Below are 16,980 nucleotides of genomic sequence, written 5' to 3'. Positions count from 1 at the left end.
CAACAGAAAATGTCTAGTAGTAGTAATTCTAGACAAAATAATTTACCTTTCTTCGAACATCCAAATGCACAACAATGCGGCATTGTAAACTTAGCCAAGCATAAGGACGCTGATAAGCAATTGTGTTATCCCACATTCAATTTGCAAAAAATGCCCACTCAAAAATTGACCCAAATATAATAGAAATAAAATATTTTAAATGGCTGAAATATAAAAAGAGGAGCACGAAACAAAATTGTTTTACTTTTAAGTCAATAACAGATACAGTGTTGCCAACATGGGTGCGGGGATGCCACATAAAAAAACCAGTTCCGAGTTAAGTAATAAAGATGACGCTATTTTTTCGAATAAATGGCTCTCTAAGGGACTGTCCCCCCCCTGGCATAATTTCACACCCTTTGGCATCGAAATTTTCCATTTGGCATCTGGCATAATTTTTAGCACAATTTAGTGAATGAAGTGAATTATGTCCCTAAGCCAAGTTTGAAATCTACTTGGCAATGATAGATATTCCATGGCACAACCGTCAAAAGCCGCTCCACACACGAGTGTGGATAGGAGCTAAAGGAAATTATATACATACGAGAAATAGGGAATATTACGCGAAACTCTGCGTAGGTGGCGCCAGTACCACAATATGAGGGTCTATCGCGAAATAAGAAAATCGAAATTTCGTTATCTAACATCTCTGTCACTCTTGCATATTTGAACGATAAAAAGGTTGATAGCGAAATTTTCGATTCATGATTCCCGGTATCAAAGATAGATATATAGTTTGTCAAAGGACTGTCTCATTTCAAACATAGACATAATAGCAAGAAAGCGTGGTCAAACTTGCGCAAACTCACCGGTGAACCACCTCCACCAACGAACCCAGGTCAAGTCTCGGCTAACCAGGTAGCTACTCAACTTCTGCTTAACGGCAAACCCACTGGCCGCTTGACCAAACCGACACCAGTACCCGTTAACCATCAGACTTGCACCAATCTCATCAAGCCCTTCACCCACCACGAACTTGAGACTGCCATGAAATCGCTAAAAAATGGTAAAGCTGCCGGCATTGACGACCTGACCGTGGAGCAGATAAAACACCTTGGGCTGAAAGCCAGGAACTGGCTCCTGGAACTGTATAATAGCTGTATCTCGTCACTTAAAATACCAAAAGCATGGCGCAAATCGAAAGTGATCGCACTCCTCAAGCCAGGAAAGGACCCCTCGGATGCGAAAAGTTACCGTCCCATATCTCTGTTGTGCCACACTTATAAGTTGCTAGAACGATTACTCATAAACCGCCTCGTCCCGATTATTGAACCGCAACTAATCCCAGAACAAGCGGGATTTCGCCCAGGAAAGTCATGCTCGAGTCAAACGTTAAAGCTGGCACAACATATAGAGGACGGGTTCGAGCTTGGCTTGGTTACAGGATTGGTCTTTGTGGATCTAACAGCCGCATATGACACGGTGAATATACAAAGGCTGCTCTTAAAAGTTAAGGATATGACGGGTGATGCTGGATTCACAAACGTTCTTCGCTAACTGCTCCACAACCGCCGATTTCAAGTACACCTGCAATCTGAAAAAAACCGCTGGCGCTCGCAAAAAAATGGCAGTGGTTGGTGGCAGTGTGCTTGCCCTGATGCTGTTTAACATATACACCAATGATCAGCCAGTCCAGCAGAAAACCCAGCGATTCGCATACGCAGATGACCTAGCACTAGCGGCTCAAAGTGACAGTTTCGAGGGTACCGAAAAATTACTGTCCGCGGCCTTAAAGGGTCTAACGAGGTACTATGAGATGAACTGCCTGAAAGCAAACCCCCTAAAAACTCAGTCGTGCGTATTCCACCTACGAAACCGGGAAGCAAACAGGCAGCTCAATGTTGCCTGGAATGGAGTCGCTATTGAGCACTGCCCGTGCCCAAAGTACCTCGGAATAACCCTAGACAGAACGCTGTCCTTTAAGAGCCACTGTGTAAAAACACGTCAGAAGGTTAGTTCGCGAAACTGTCTGCTGCGGAAACTCACTTCAACCCACTGGGGCGCTTCCGCGCACACCCTTCGCAATACTGGTCTGGCACTTTGCTATTCGGCCGGCGAATACGCGTGCCCGGTGTGGCACCGCTCTGCCCACGCAGGACAAGTTACCTCGGCACTCAATGACACCTGCCGCATAATTACCGGATGCCTCAAACCAACTCCGCTTAATAAGCTATACCCTCTGGCAGGAATTGCGCCCCCGGAAACCCGCAGAGAAGTGGCGTGTAGCGTCGAAAAATTGAAGCAGGAACAAGATCCAAGGCATCCTCTCCACGGCCACAAGCTACCACCGTCTCGTTTGAAGAGCCGTAGGAGCTTTATGCGGTGCACTGCAGCCATCCGGATTCCGCCGTCCCAGAAGCGACTAGCCCGCGCCCCTCCTGACGACTACGTCCGCCCCGCTGAAACGCTTCCCGCTGGGCATAAACAGCCGTGGCCGATCTGGAAAGCCTTGAACCGATTGCGCTCCCGGGTCGGCCGTAGCAAGGAGAACATGCTGAAGTGGGGCGCCCTAAGCGGCTCAGACACCCAATGCCAATGTGGGACGGCTCGACAAACGATGGAGCACATGATATCCTGTCCAGCATGCCCGCAGGCCTGCTCTGTGAGCGGGATCTCCGTGATGCGACAGACAGGGCGATAAATGTCGCTACCTTCTGGTCCCGCACAGTCTGAAACCATCGACACGAGAAGAAGAAGAACATAGACAGAGAGAATCTGACTGTCTTTGTCTTACACTAGTACTAGCACCCAAAAGAAACGGATGAGTATAGTTTTTTTGTTCTTATTTACTGCCAATTTGGTTTGACCAACTATAACTCCGTAATAGATGGATACAGTCTAAGGAAAAAACGTGCCTCGAAAATCACGAAAATTTGATTCTCGATCAGATGGCGCCACTAGTTTTGGCACATTCTCGTATAGAGGGCATTGACGGTTTCGTTTGTTATTTATAATTTTAACCCATATCAGTGTGTATAACATGGGTCAAAATCATATAAAAATAATTAATGCAAATAAAAAATCATTTATCTATATTTAAATACATTTTAACGTATTTTTATAAATCTTCATTTTTAGTTTTAAAATATGTCGATAGATGGCAGTGAATTTACTGTGGTTACAAAATTTACTATGACAGTACCGCTCTATCTTATTATATCCTCTTTGCCGGTATGTATAAGTTTTGGTATGTAATGTTTACAGTATGTATAAATTACTCTATGGTTTACTATAAAGGCTAGTGCTGCACTCTGGTGGCAGAACTTTGCAGTAATATCCCCTATTATAAACCGTAACAGACTACCGCACCGCACCGCGACCTTAGTGCCAGGTGGTGCTAGGTGATAGCCAGCAGTTATTTAAAATCACATGACATTTGTTGTAAGGTCGGTACGTCGGTGCAGACTGACAGACCTTAACCACCTGGCTTTTGTATTTTTGTGTACGTGGACCTTAATAGTGACACAGTCAGAAATTTGCGTAAAACGGTGAAATATTGTTATTATGTTGTAGTTGTAGTTTTCAACGAGAAAATACAATTGTCACTTTGATAAGAAATTAAATTATAATACACAATTACATAGTGAAACCGGCAAGACAATGTCCTTGCGTTTCTGTTTTTCATACGCGTTACCAATTAAATTGTCAATCTAATCAAATTGTGCGTAAAATTGTCTCGTCTAGACACTCAATAATCTGTTTTGTGTTATCTATGGTATGGTAATGGATCGACAGCTACAGTGTGGAGAGTCACTACAAACGTCACATTTCAATTTCTCACTCCACACTCGTGCGCGAAACGCGGCACGAAGCCGCGATTCGCGCACGAGTGTGGAGGAGGCTAAAGAAATTTGGCATTAGCTAACCAAGTCGGGGCAAAGTTAGCTTGGTTTGACTGTGTAAAATTTTCAGAAACAGCATCGTTTGATTTATGTGGAAGATCCTCATTTTTTAGTTACGTACCAATATATTGTTTAGCATTTTTGTTTAGCACATTCCAAAATAATTTAGCATAATTATGGCATAATTTAGACATAAGTAGCATTTTTTCAAATTCCGAGTTGGCTACACTGCTGTGTACAATATTTTCTTTTCTTTTCTCGTTGTTTACGAAAACGGCGTGTGCGGTCCGACGAAAATTAGGATTCTGCAGAAAAGTAATATAATATATTCGGTTTATGATAGCGACTAGCGTTATTATCTAAGAAAACTTATTTCTTGGCAATTAGTAATGATTAAATAGTATAATGTTAATAATAAAAGTAAACTGATACTATCGAAAATTTTACATCATGGACGTAAATATTAAAAAGTCTTGTCCGAACTGCAGTCAACTTTATAATGTAACATGTAAGTATTTTGTTTGTATTTAGATATTGAGTTTTGTTTTGTTTAGATTTCAGTATTTTTCATTAGATCTATACTAAAATAGTATCCTTCTAAAATCAGTATAGTCGAATAACGTTAGCCGGCACTTACCAGATATCCTTCTAATTTTATTTAGAGAAAGAATGAGTTAAATACTATCATAATCGATGTTTTGATCCTAGTAAGTTGGTGGTTTCAAATTGTGTACTTTAAGGAACTATAATCTTTATTACATACATTTATGTTTTTTAACGCGTGTAGTGTACTAAAACGGGGATACCGCCGTTTAGCCAAAATATTTTTCGCCAAATTTCACTTCCCAACAAACTTATGGCATCAGTTTCATTTCCCAAATGAAATTTTAGCAAGTTTTTTACTTCGCAACCATTACATTTCCCAACCCCATATTGCGAAATGAAAATGACGTACTAGGTTGGGTTAGGTTAGGTTGGATTATGAAAATTTGCGAAATGATAATTTGCGTAAAATAGTTTGGGAAGTAATACTTTGGGAAACGATTTTTGGCAATACATTAGTAAACCACTAAAACGTACTAAGAGCAGAATCATTAGGGAATAGTTCGGTCTAGTACAGTGGAGGAAATCGTGTCTTTTTGATTTTAGTACATGTACTACACAAGCCTACTTTTTATCAGCACTGAGATTTTTGATACCCAGATTAGGTAAACAAATCTCAATCTCTTGTATGCAATACATAAATTTCACAACAAATAAAAGTTCCAGCCAATACTACTCATAGAAGCCAAAGGTACCCAGATGAAAGATGAAAAAAGCTGTTAGCTGATTCATTAACATCAATCACAGATTACCCTAATTAGATTTTTAGAAAATGCATAGGTAGGTATAAAGTCACAAAAATGCAGATTGTGTTCAAATAGGTATATGCTATAATAATGGTACAAAAATAATAAGTAATCAGAAATTACTATGAACATTAATTTATTTAATTGTATGGCAAAGAAATTGATGCTGGATATTGCTCTGTTATTCTGAATTACTAGTATTACTATGAATCATTTACAGGTATTGGGTCACATCTAAAAGGGAACATTCCCTTGTTCTTGACATGCGGCCATACCATGTGTGAGACATGCATTCAAAGCATCATAAAATTTGCCGAACCTATTGAGTGCAAGGTGTGCCGCCAAACCTCAGACATGAAGATAAGTGACCCAGTCAAACTGGTCAAAAACAAAAGGGACTTTTACAAAATGTTTCCTGTCAACATGGCCATGTTTGGAGAAATCGCCATGGAACTCATGATGGTAAGAAATCATGTTAATTCTTCTCTATTTATTTAAACATTTGGAATAAGTTTTGAATACCTAATATGGAAAAGAAGCATTTATTGAAAGATTATTTACTTTGCAGGAAGCCGATTGTAAAAATGATCTCAGTGAAAATTATTTTGTGGATCTCAAGGATATTATACAGAATACTGACTACACAACAGGTATTTTTTGAAATATTTTGAGTACAGTCTTTGATGTTCGAGTTATAATTATAAAACATTGTTTTCAACCTAGTTTACATGTTTCAGGAAAATGCATTGAGTGCCACCAATTTACCACTAAAATGTGCCAACAGTGCCAAACAATATTATGTGAAAACTGCTTCAACAAGACACACAAAAATTTTGTAGTCTTCAAAACACATGTTCTTCAAAATATAGGCAAGTATATTAGAAATAATGAAGCAACTGCATTAATTTTTCACTATGTTCTTTTAATGTACGTCTATTGTCTGTGTGTTTACGAATAAAAATATTCTATTCTAATATTTTTGTATGCATATACATATAGTCAATAAACTGTTCTCATAGGTAAAGCAAAATAAACCTTATATCATTCCAATTAAGTTTTTTTCTTCCTGATGTTGTTTTAAGATACTGATTTTTGTTTATTGTTACTGTACATGTAGTTTAAAATGTACCTGGACATGTAAATTAACATAACTGGCCATTGCAATGAGATACCTAAGGTCTGATCAATGTTCTGTTACATGTAGAGATATGCAAGTTGCGGAAAGTTTCCAAAAAATTGGAAATGTTTTTGGAAATTTCACAGGAAACAAAGGAAATTGAAAATTTTGAAATTGAAAATTTTGATTTCTATAAAAAAAAAGATTCTGACGGCACATCAGCAGTTACACGTGTTGCTATTTGTGTTGTATGTTGTTTATTTAACATATGTTATAACACCTTTTTTTTTAGAACCCTTCATCCGTGCCAACCAGTGCAAAATTCACAGTGACAAGACACTTGACTATTACTGTAAGGACTGTCAGAAGTCTATTTGTATGGACTGCCTCATGGTGGGAGGTGAAAAGTCTTGTAAGAATCACAATGTAGCATCCATGCAAGAAGTGGTGAGTTATCATTTTAATTATTACAGTCTATTCTCATTATTCTTGGCTTAGTTATATCATAGAGTAACTTATACTAGAGCGGTACTGTCATAGTAAATTTTGTAACCACAGTAAATTCACTGCCATCTATCGACACACTTTAAAACTAAAAATGAAGATTTATAAAAATACGATAAAATGTATTTAAATATGGATAAATGATTTTTTTTTATTTGCATTAATTATTTTTATGATTTTGACCCATGTTCTTTCACTGATATGCGTAAAAATTGTTAAATAACAAACGAAACCGTCAACGCCATCTATACGACAGTAGGCCAAAGCTAGTAGCGCCCTCTGATCGAGTCAAATTTTCTTGATTTTCGAGGCACGTTTTTTCCTTAGAATGTATCCATCTATTACGGATGTATCTATCATTGGTTATAAGAATGACTTACTGACAAATGTTTTTTTTTTACTTTCAGAATGAAAGGCTTCTGGAAGACCTAAATGGGGTATTTCCAAAAGTAGACGAAACCTTTAGGAGACTTACCAAAACAGCAGTGGTAAGTTCCTAAAGTTACAGCTAATTAAGTAATGTCAAAATAAATAAATGTTTTACATACTTGTAAGTTTTGCCCAAGTTGCAAGAATGAGATGCTGGCTACTATTCCGGTTATTTATATTGTAGTGATACAGGCATTTATTCGCAAAATTAAAACTAATATTAAGTGTTCTCAAATACTAATACCTATTTTAACATTTCAGCATAGAGTAACTTATACTAGAGCAGTACTGTCATAGTAAATTTTGTAACCCCAGTAAATTCACTGCCATCTGTCGACACACTTTAAAACTAAAAATGAAGATTTATAATAATACGATAAAATGTATTTAAATATGGATAAATGATTTTTTTTATTTGCATTAATTATTTTGACCCATGTTCTAGCCTAGCACCTAGCACCACCTGGCACTAAGTTCGCGGTGCGGTGCGGTAGTCTGTTACGGTTTATAATAGGGGATATTACTGCAAAGTTCTGCCACCAGAGTGCAGCACTAGCCTTTATAGTAAACCATAGAGTAATTTATACATACTGTAAACATTACCTAGTCGGCTCATAAGTTCTGTCATATACATAGTATCAAATAAAATCAAAAGTTTAAGTTTATTCCGTATAATTTGTACAGCGTTTGAAAGCTTATAAACTAGAGAATCTAAATGTAAACCATTTATTCAAAATGACCGCCATAATTATCTACACAGGCTTGAAGTCTTCGTGGCCAGTCGTCAATGGATTCACGCACCACTTTCATGTCGATATTGGCCACTGCCGTAGCAAGAGATTTTTTCAGCGAGTCTAGATTTGCATGAGGTTTTGAGCACACCTTTTCTTCTAAATACTGCCATATTTTATAGTCTAAAGGATTAAGATCTGGGCTAGAGGAGGGCCAATCTTCATGCCGTATAAAGTCGATTTTATTGGAGGCGAGCCAGGCTTGTGTAGACTTTGCCTTATGGGCTGGAGCAGAGTCCTGCTGGAAAACCCAATGCTGGTTTAGAAACATCGTATGGGATAGTGGTTTCACAATATTAGTCAACACCGTGTCTTGGTACACTTTGGCACTAGTTTTTACTCCTTTCTCACAAAAATGCATACTAGTGACGCCCGCATAAGAAACTCCCAGCCAAACCATCACAGATGAAGGGTGATGACCTCTTTGAATACGGGGAATGCTATTAGACGCTTCTTTACTATTGCGAGCGTACACTCTATCATTTTGTTTATTACAGTTTTCTTCTATGTCAAAAATTTTCTCGTCCGAAAACAGTATACAACGGTGCTTATTTTTAGCGTACTTCTTCAATAAAGCTTTAGATCTTTTAAGCCTTAAAGCTTTAAGCCGACCATTGAGAAGATGGCCAGTTTTTCGTTTATAAGCACGAAGTCTCAGGTCTTGATTAAGCACTCTTTTCACCGTGTTTTTGCTCAAACCCATCTGGAGGGCCCTAACTTTTTGTTTCCTAGCGGGATTTCTGGCAATGCGTGCCCTAATTGCTTGTACAACCGCTGGAGTCCTAGCTGTACGCGGACGACCGCTTCTTTTCTTGTCATTTAAACTAGAGACCTCACTGTATCTTTCTATGGTACGATACACAAATCTTAGAGAGAATTTTAAATTTTCAAGTAGCTTAAAAATTTTAGTCGGCCAGTGACCACAACGATATAGTGCAATTATTGCGGTACGGCTATCTTTAAGCGTCCACTCCATGTTGAAGAAAACAGAAAATTGCAAAATTTTACTTCTCAAATATTTAATAAAGATTCGAAATTCAAATGCAGAACGGTTTTTGTTTTAGGAGTTCCAAATTTAAATTTTAAAGGCCAGTGACAGAACTTATGAGCCGACTAGGTACATACCAAAACTTATACATACCGGCAAAGAGGATATAATAAGATAGAGCGGTACTGTCATAGTAAATTTTGTAACCACTGTAAATTTACTGCCATCTATCGACATACTTTAAAACTAAAAATGAAGATTTATAAAAATACGTTAAAATGTATTTAAATATAGATAAATAATTTTTTATATGCATTAATTATTTTTATATGATTTTGACCCATGTTCTTTCACTGATATGGGTTAAAATTATAAATAACAAACGAAACCGTCAACGCCATCTATACGACAGTAGGCCAAAGCTAGTACCGCCCTCTAAATGAAAATCAAATTTTCTTGATTTTCGAGGCACGTTTTTTCCTTAGACTGTATCCATCTATTACGGAGTTATAATCTATCTTTGATTTCAGGATGTAGGGCACCTGTTACATAACATAGAGAATGAGACTGGATCGGCTTCAGAACTGACACAAATGATTGCCACGGTTGAGCAACACTTTTCAAAACTTAATTCCATAGTACAAAAACATAAGACTGAAGTTACTGAAATTATTACTAAGTTGAAATGTGCTGAAAAAGAATCTCTGTATAAGGTAAAGGAAGATATCACAAAAACAATCAAAAAAGCTAAAGAAGTGATTAATACCATGACTCTCTCACTGGATAAAAAGAAAATGAAACAGGTAAAGGCGAAAACGTACCTAACCTACATACATTTATTTATTTGTTATTCAATGATTTAAGCACAAACACATAAAAATGTGTTTTCTAGCATGGTGTACGATAATTACGATCAGAACACCATATTTTCTGACAACGCGCGACTGACGCGAATGTAAGAGACACACATTTCGTCACACTTTAAATTCTACAGTTTCCACTTGAGTAACACGAAACACGAGTAACATAACCCTTTTTTTTTTTTAAGTTGAATCTGTGCGTTTTACTCGAAGATGCCAAGCAGATAGCTGAATCACCATGGTATTTGAACAAAAGCAACCTCAAGAATGAAAGTTTGAAGTAAGAAATACTTTTGCATTTATTATCAAGTATCAATATGTGCTGTTAGTGAGTATGATTATTCTACATGTAGGTTTGTTGTTCTGTTTAGTGATGTTTTGTCTGTTTTCCAGTGTGGCTGTCAATGACGATGTTTGTAACCTAATTAGCGATTACATACATTTGGAAGGGAACGTTAAATCGGGCTACAGTTTGATCTCAACAGCGGAATTTGAAGAGGGAACTGAGATACCCCCAGCACCGGTCGCTCCGGTATATCCGCCTGAACTCCCTAAAGGTTTGCTCCTTGATTTTACAAGAGGCCAAGCTTGGCTTGTAAGAATGTTACTGCAGCTTTCTGATTTTGGATGAAATAATATAATATTCCTAAGATACAATAATGATTTTACATTGACAACATTTACAGTGCTCTACACTGTGCTTTGATCAGTTCAGACAGGTATCTCGAAACTTTTTACCTGAATGCCACATAGAGACCTTCCTCTTTGCAGAGCGAATTGTCTGAACGTTTGCTTTCCCGCTTCCTTTCTGTGGGTCAACAGTAGGGAATTCGAGGACCGGATCCAGTCCTGTGTTAAGAGCTCTGAACTTAAAGAGCTCAATAAAACCGTCAAGGTTTCTACCTCTATATTAACGAAAACGGTCACACCATTTGAGAATCTGAATCCGCTCAAACTAGACTTACTTACTTTTTTTCAGACGTGCGTCAAAAGAAAGCCCCTAAGCAGAAACCGGAAAAGGTTAATCCGCCACCAAAGCCGATGCCTTTCTATGACTCATCCTCAATGTTCCGTATCAAGGGCGGCTCGACGTCGTCGATCAACTCCGTTGGGACGGCAGGGAGCGACTCATCACACGTCAGCGGCGCGACTAGATTCAGTAAGTGTTGATTGACGTTCTACCAACAAACCCCGATGTTGACATGGTAGTGCGGGTCGACGTTATCGATTAATTCCGTCGAGACGGCCGACCGGCCGGGAGCGTTTCTTAACACGTTAGCGGAGCTACTAGTTACAGACGGTGCGTAAAACACATCTCTCTTAACTCTTTCAGTGCCAAGCGCCCCATTTCCAATACAAAATGAACACACCTAGCATTGTTGTTGGCAGTGACGCGTACGGGGTCTAGGTACCTACCTAATGTAAGTGTAAAACAATAACCTCCTAAGACCCCGCGTACAATTTTTTGTACATATTCCAAAATCTATTTTGTACTTTTGTTGAGTAACTAAGGGTTCCAAATTCAAAAACAAAACAAATGCTTAAAGGAGGTCTCAGGAGGTTAAAGACGGCCCGTTTCTTAACTGTGCCTTCAATGTCATATAATTTAGTGTCTTTTGATCAGAGATTCATCGATTGTGTAAAATGTGTGAAATTTAAGACAAATTGGTGCATCGAATTTGACAGCTATACAGATGGCTCTATACGGCTCCATAAATTATGCGGTAACACTGGTTGCCTAAAGTTGGCGTTTGAAAACCAGTACACAACCATTCAGCTATCAAACTAAGGATTACGATTTTTTTCTTAGACTACATCTCTTCCACAATCAATATTGCTGCACGTTTTGTTACAGGTGAAGCTTTGAGTAGGCCTGTGGTACAACCAGTGTCCCCGTTTACAGAAAGCAGAGTTCCAAAACAACTCCACGAAGGTACTGTTTTAATTACTTATTTATCAACCTTTAATAAAACTTTAGTAAGGAAAATTGTGTAAAACTAGGAAATATTTTATTTTCCCTTACAGTTTTCCCTCATTCTTGCATTCAACATAACTAATATTTTTGCCTTAGTCTATTTGTAATTGATTACTGGCTACTTTTTGCGTAAGAGCTGTGTTTTTGAATAATATATTTAATTTACAGGTTCTCAGGAGATGATTTACATCACACATATTGTGGATCCTCATAATTTTTATGTCCAACGAGCTTGCCACCAAACCGTGGTCAAAGAAATGCTGCGAGAGTTCAAAAATTCTGTTTCCTCGCCTAAACCATCCATAGCGCATATTAAAGAAGGCAAGTATTCATCTATGACTATCTAAAATTTACTTATAGTGAAACAACCGGACCATTGCATCTATATGAGAGAGCAATTGTATTTACAACCCTTTGTTTCGGAGATTTCCTTGCAGTAGGCCGAGCACATGATTGGCGCGACAGTATCTCGCTGCGAGATAGACTACCCGTCTTTTACTAACTGTATGAATTAAAGAGGGACGGGTAGTTTTATGTCGCGGCGAGATACTCTCGCGCCAATCATGTGCTAGCCCGGCTGGTAAATCTTTCTTAAAATGACCATATAGGTCAGGTATTCACCTCGCAAAATATGTGTTTGTTAAAAGGTTTAGGTTAAGGTTTGGATTTTAGAAGAATTACGCCTTGAATATTGTTTCTTACTGAGATTATAATTTATTATTTTCTAGTTGTGAATTCTTTTGGTTCTTCACTTTAATGTGGTTAATGTAATGTTCACTCTAAGATTAACATTTTTTTTTTTTTTTTTTATTTAGCTTTATCCCACATTAGTGGTCCCCAAGGGTATAAGCCTCCTCCATCTGTCTCCACCTCTCTTTGTCGGTGGCAACATCCATCCATTTTTTTCCCGCAGCCTGTACAATGTCATCTGCCCATCAGATTAACATTAAGTATGTTTCAAAACATTGTTCAGGAAAGTTTTGCCTGGCGTTCAACGAAACCGACAACATGTGGCAGCGTTGCCGCATCGTCAGCATCGACCGCAAGAATCCGGACAAGCCGATATGTACTGTGTTCTGTATCGACTTTGGAAGCACCGAAGTTGTTCCTGCCCATAAGTAAGCTCCTTATCTCATGGACGTAATAAAACATAAATGTACAAAACACCATTCATGGAAATTACGACGTTATTGCATTGGAATAAAAACCTTTTAAACCCCGTTTTAACAAGTGACAAGTTTTTTGGCAAGGTTGATTTGAACAAGAATATAGGTGCCCCACTATCGCATTACTATACAAAAGTCCAAATAAAACAAACTTTTCACTTCTTGTCGCTGTCCGTCATAGGCTAAAGTGCTCGATCGACGAATCACAAAAACGAAACGAGATTCCTATTGGCTAATGATGAAATTACCTAGCACTTAGTCGCCGCTAAGACGTTCCTGTACCTGTTCCACGTCCGCTCCGCATCGATTTTATGAAAATAATGCGGAAGTTCCGCGGTTGCGGATGCGGATGAGAATATTCGCAACATCCCTGCTGTATAGCATCACACAATCAATTGAGTGAAATACCATTGTCCTGGTGCCTTGGTTAGCCAGATGTAGCTCAAGACTTTAAACGCGAGGTTTGACAATTAGCTCAATGCATGTTTTTTTTTTAATTTTTGTAATCATACACAACTTTTGGGAACAAATCAAATTATTTTATTATTTTATTTTATTAAGTAGTCACAGTGTATAATAAATTCGAACTTACTATATAATTCGAATCCGGCCTTCACCACTGGATAGTCACTTTTTTTTTTAAATATATGACATATATTTCAGTTTATAATTTTGTAATCATAATTTATATTGTTTGAACACCGGAAAAAATGAAAGTACTTTTGTATACCTTCACACAAAATATTTAAAATGTTGAAAAATTTAACGCTCACTACGAAACGCTCATTATTTTTGGCGCAAATTCGACAGAGCGTGATGACGTCACACGTTGGAAGTTCTAACTGACGTTTGCTACTAATGACACTTATGTTAACTAATCTGTCGAACGCATGACGTCACGTGACGTTTCGCGCGTTTCGCTCACTAGCTTTTCGCGGGGAAATTTTTGTACTTCTTCTTAATTATTTAAAGAAATTAAATGATAATTTAATAACGGAAATGCATTTGTAACATGATATAACGGTAACAAACATCCGAATAAAAAATATTTCTTTCAAATATAAACTTCATGCAAGAGGCTAATTAGATTCTTTTCCCTAAACGGGCTTCGCTCAAATTAGCATGCAGTGCAAGCATCTAAGTTTTCTTTTTATTGGACTCAGGCTTCGTCTGCTGCAACCAGGCAGAGTCCAGACACCGCCACCGTTAGCCATCAATTGCTGCTTGGCTAACTGTGAGCCCAAGTGTGGCACTTGGACCAGTGAAGACTCTTACCTCATTCAGAATATTATAAATAAGTAAGTTTTACAGTTAAAAGGAATATTAAACTCTGCTTAACCTTTTGGACGCCAATGACGGATATATCGGCAGCGTAGGTCCAACGCCAAAGACCGATTAATCCGTCACAGACCACAGAGCAACATAGACCTACGTGCATTCGCATAAAGTTCAATTTCAGTTTTGACTCTTCGGTGGCGTGGCGTCCGATGGACAGCTTTTGTGTTTGACACGGCGCCGAGAAGGTTAAATCAGGTTTGTCGTTCCAGCGTATCTAATATTTTGTACTTTTATGCTGTCACACATATAGTAGATAGCTGTAAGATGGTTAAAATTACACTATTGTAGCAGATAAATCACTGTAGGCCAGTTGTACCAACGGACAGATCAGTTAGTTAGCAAGAACTATGAGACCCTTATAATAAAACTAAGCGAAAGTTTTAGCGGTAGACAACAAAAAGTTTGATGCAATTGACCCTAAACCTGACGAGAAACCCTTACCTAACCCGTTGAACGCTACGCCTATCGTGTGCGGCGCCGGCGTGTCATCGCGAACCTTGGCGGAATGCACGTAGATTGTTAAAGGGTTAAGTTCAATAAAAAAATGCGGATTCAATTCTGCGTGGCGAAATTCTATAGAGCAAATTTAACCCCTAATCGTTTGTAGCAAACAAGCGGTGATATACATACGCAACATGCAGTCGACGTCGAACTTTACCATGCGGCTGCTGTGCGACGTGACCACGTTCGAGGAAGGCGTGAATCTGGCGCACGCGCTCGCCTTCCACGAGCGCGCCAAACTCATCAACCCCAGGTTACACGTAAGTTCTTTTGATCATACTCTTAGCGCCACTTGCACCATCCCACTAACCGTTAACCTAGTGTCAAATTGTACTGTAAACCATGGTAACTCCAGGTTTAACCGGTTAATCCCGGGTAGTGATGGGTCGTTACCAGTAACTTACTCTAAAGTGGGAATATTCCCGGTAATGCTACCAGTAACATTACCCAGATCGGTAACATAGAGTAACTTTGAAAAAATTATTAGAATTGTATATGCTTTTTTCGTGTTAAATACTTAAGTAAATAATAATGCTATTATTTACAGTCATAAAACAGTCAAGGAATCTCTGAGAGAGTAAATTCCCAATGTTACCGGTAACATTCCCAATATTACCAGGTATTTTTCCAAAGTTACTGGGAACATTACTATCTGGAAATAATGATTAAAATAATGCTTAACTGTATAAAGTAAAAGAAAATATGTGTATAAATCAGTTTAATTATTAGAATAAACCAATCAACATCTAAATATATAAAAGAAGAAACTGACTGACTGACTGACTGACTGCCTGACTGACATATCAACACACAACCCAAACCGCTGGTTCTAGAGATTCCAAATTTGGCACGTAGGTTTCTTATAAGCTCTAGGGGTGCACTGAGAAATGATTTTTCAAAATTCACCCCCCAAGGGGGTTAAATGGGGGTTCAAAGTTTGTATGGGGAAACAAGATTAGTTATAAACTATTATATTCGAAACTTCACAGGAGTATTCCTAACGATAAATGAATAAACACGTGTTACAGGTTTTTATGCAAATTCCCCCCTAACAGGGGGAAATATGGTAACAAAGTCTGAAAATCAACATGGGTATTGTTTCTATGGTTTATCGGGTCGCTAATTAGGAAAACAAGAACGATTTTAAAATCCAACGTGACGGACGTGAAAAAACCATCTCCCCTGTTGGGGTGCAATAGTTTTGAGGTATGGAGACCCGCGTTATCCTAATAGATTTTTAAATATGTATTTGGTGCCATCTCGATCGTCGTCAATCGGTACCTAGGCGAGTGCGGGCGGCGCGGCGGGATGGACGGGGCGGGAGGAGTAAGTCATCGGGAAACTTCCTGCATCCGTAATGAGTATATTCAAGGTGCTACAAGAAGGTAGCACCTTGAATGTACTCATTACGGATTTTGCTTCTTATAAGTTTCGGTTTCCATTCTAAGTAAAATGCAAAAAACATCGTAAGTACATATATATGTATTCTACCTACGAACCATATAAACCATCTTTTGTAAGTCGTTATAAAACCATATTTTCTCCTTCCCCTGCCTCCCCTGCACCCTGTACATCAGACAAAACGACATAGACTTATAAATCACGCAGGCGAAGCCGCGGGCAAAACCTAGTTTTGTATAACGTTTCAAGTGGAAACATTTCGATTTTATATTAATTAATCGAATTTGAAATTAGAGTAGTAGTAGTAAAGGGATAATAGATAATGATCACAGTTTCATATAAAATACTAGCTTTTGCCCGCGACTTCGTCTGCAAACAGTATCTACTGCACGTTAAGCGTGTGGTAGCTCTGGTCAGACGCCTGCTTCATCTGGCAGACCTCCAGGTGTTCCAGGTCTTGGAGAACTTAAGGAATTTTACCCTCATCAGGTACATCCAGCAGCACTCCAGGTGTTTCAGGTCTTGAGCTATCTCCATCATACACTACCAACGACACGTTGAGCGAGTGTTACCCCTAACCTTTTGTACCCAGCAGCACTCCAGGTATTCCAGATTTTGAGCTTTTCCCATAATACACTACTAGCGGTACGTTGTGCGAGTGTTACCCCTGATCCGTTGCA

At 38.6% G+C, this 16,980-nt stretch overlaps 1 protein-coding gene across 1 annotated transcript in view; it reads left to right on the top strand.

The window, feature by feature from the left end:
• The first annotated feature begins 4,151 nt into the window (after positions 1–4,151).
• The window catches only part of LOC134750639 (RING finger protein 17-like), a 30,977-nt gene continuing 18,148 nt past the window's right edge, over positions 4,152–16,980 (top strand). The window contains exons 1-15 of the mRNA XM_063685862.1: positions 4,152–4,389; positions 5,451–5,692; positions 5,799–5,880; positions 5,968–6,099; positions 6,640–6,794; positions 7,259–7,339; positions 9,590–9,862; positions 10,108–10,199; positions 10,313–10,476; positions 10,899–11,078; positions 11,775–11,852; positions 12,063–12,215; positions 12,868–13,012; positions 14,224–14,358; positions 15,006–15,159. Coding sequence (XP_063541932.1) covers positions 4,332–4,389; positions 5,451–5,692; positions 5,799–5,880; positions 5,968–6,099; positions 6,640–6,794; positions 7,259–7,339; positions 9,590–9,862; positions 10,108–10,199; positions 10,313–10,476; positions 10,899–11,078; positions 11,775–11,852; positions 12,063–12,215; positions 12,868–13,012; positions 14,224–14,358; positions 15,006–15,159 — 2,124 coding nt within the window. The 5' untranslated portion in view covers positions 4,152–4,331. The remainder of the gene's footprint in view (positions 4,390–5,450; positions 5,693–5,798; positions 5,881–5,967; positions 6,100–6,639; positions 6,795–7,258; positions 7,340–9,589; positions 9,863–10,107; positions 10,200–10,312; positions 10,477–10,898; positions 11,079–11,774; positions 11,853–12,062; positions 12,216–12,867; positions 13,013–14,223; positions 14,359–15,005; positions 15,160–16,980) is intronic.

This window comes from Cydia strobilella, chromosome 2, assembly GCF_947568885.1.
Source record: "Cydia strobilella chromosome 2, ilCydStro3.1, whole genome shotgun sequence".
NCBI classification, from domain to species: domain Eukaryota; kingdom Metazoa; phylum Arthropoda; class Insecta; order Lepidoptera; family Tortricidae; genus Cydia; species Cydia strobilella.
The sequence above is the reverse complement of the archived record's forward strand: the minus strand, read 5'-3'. Positions and strand labels throughout refer to the sequence as shown.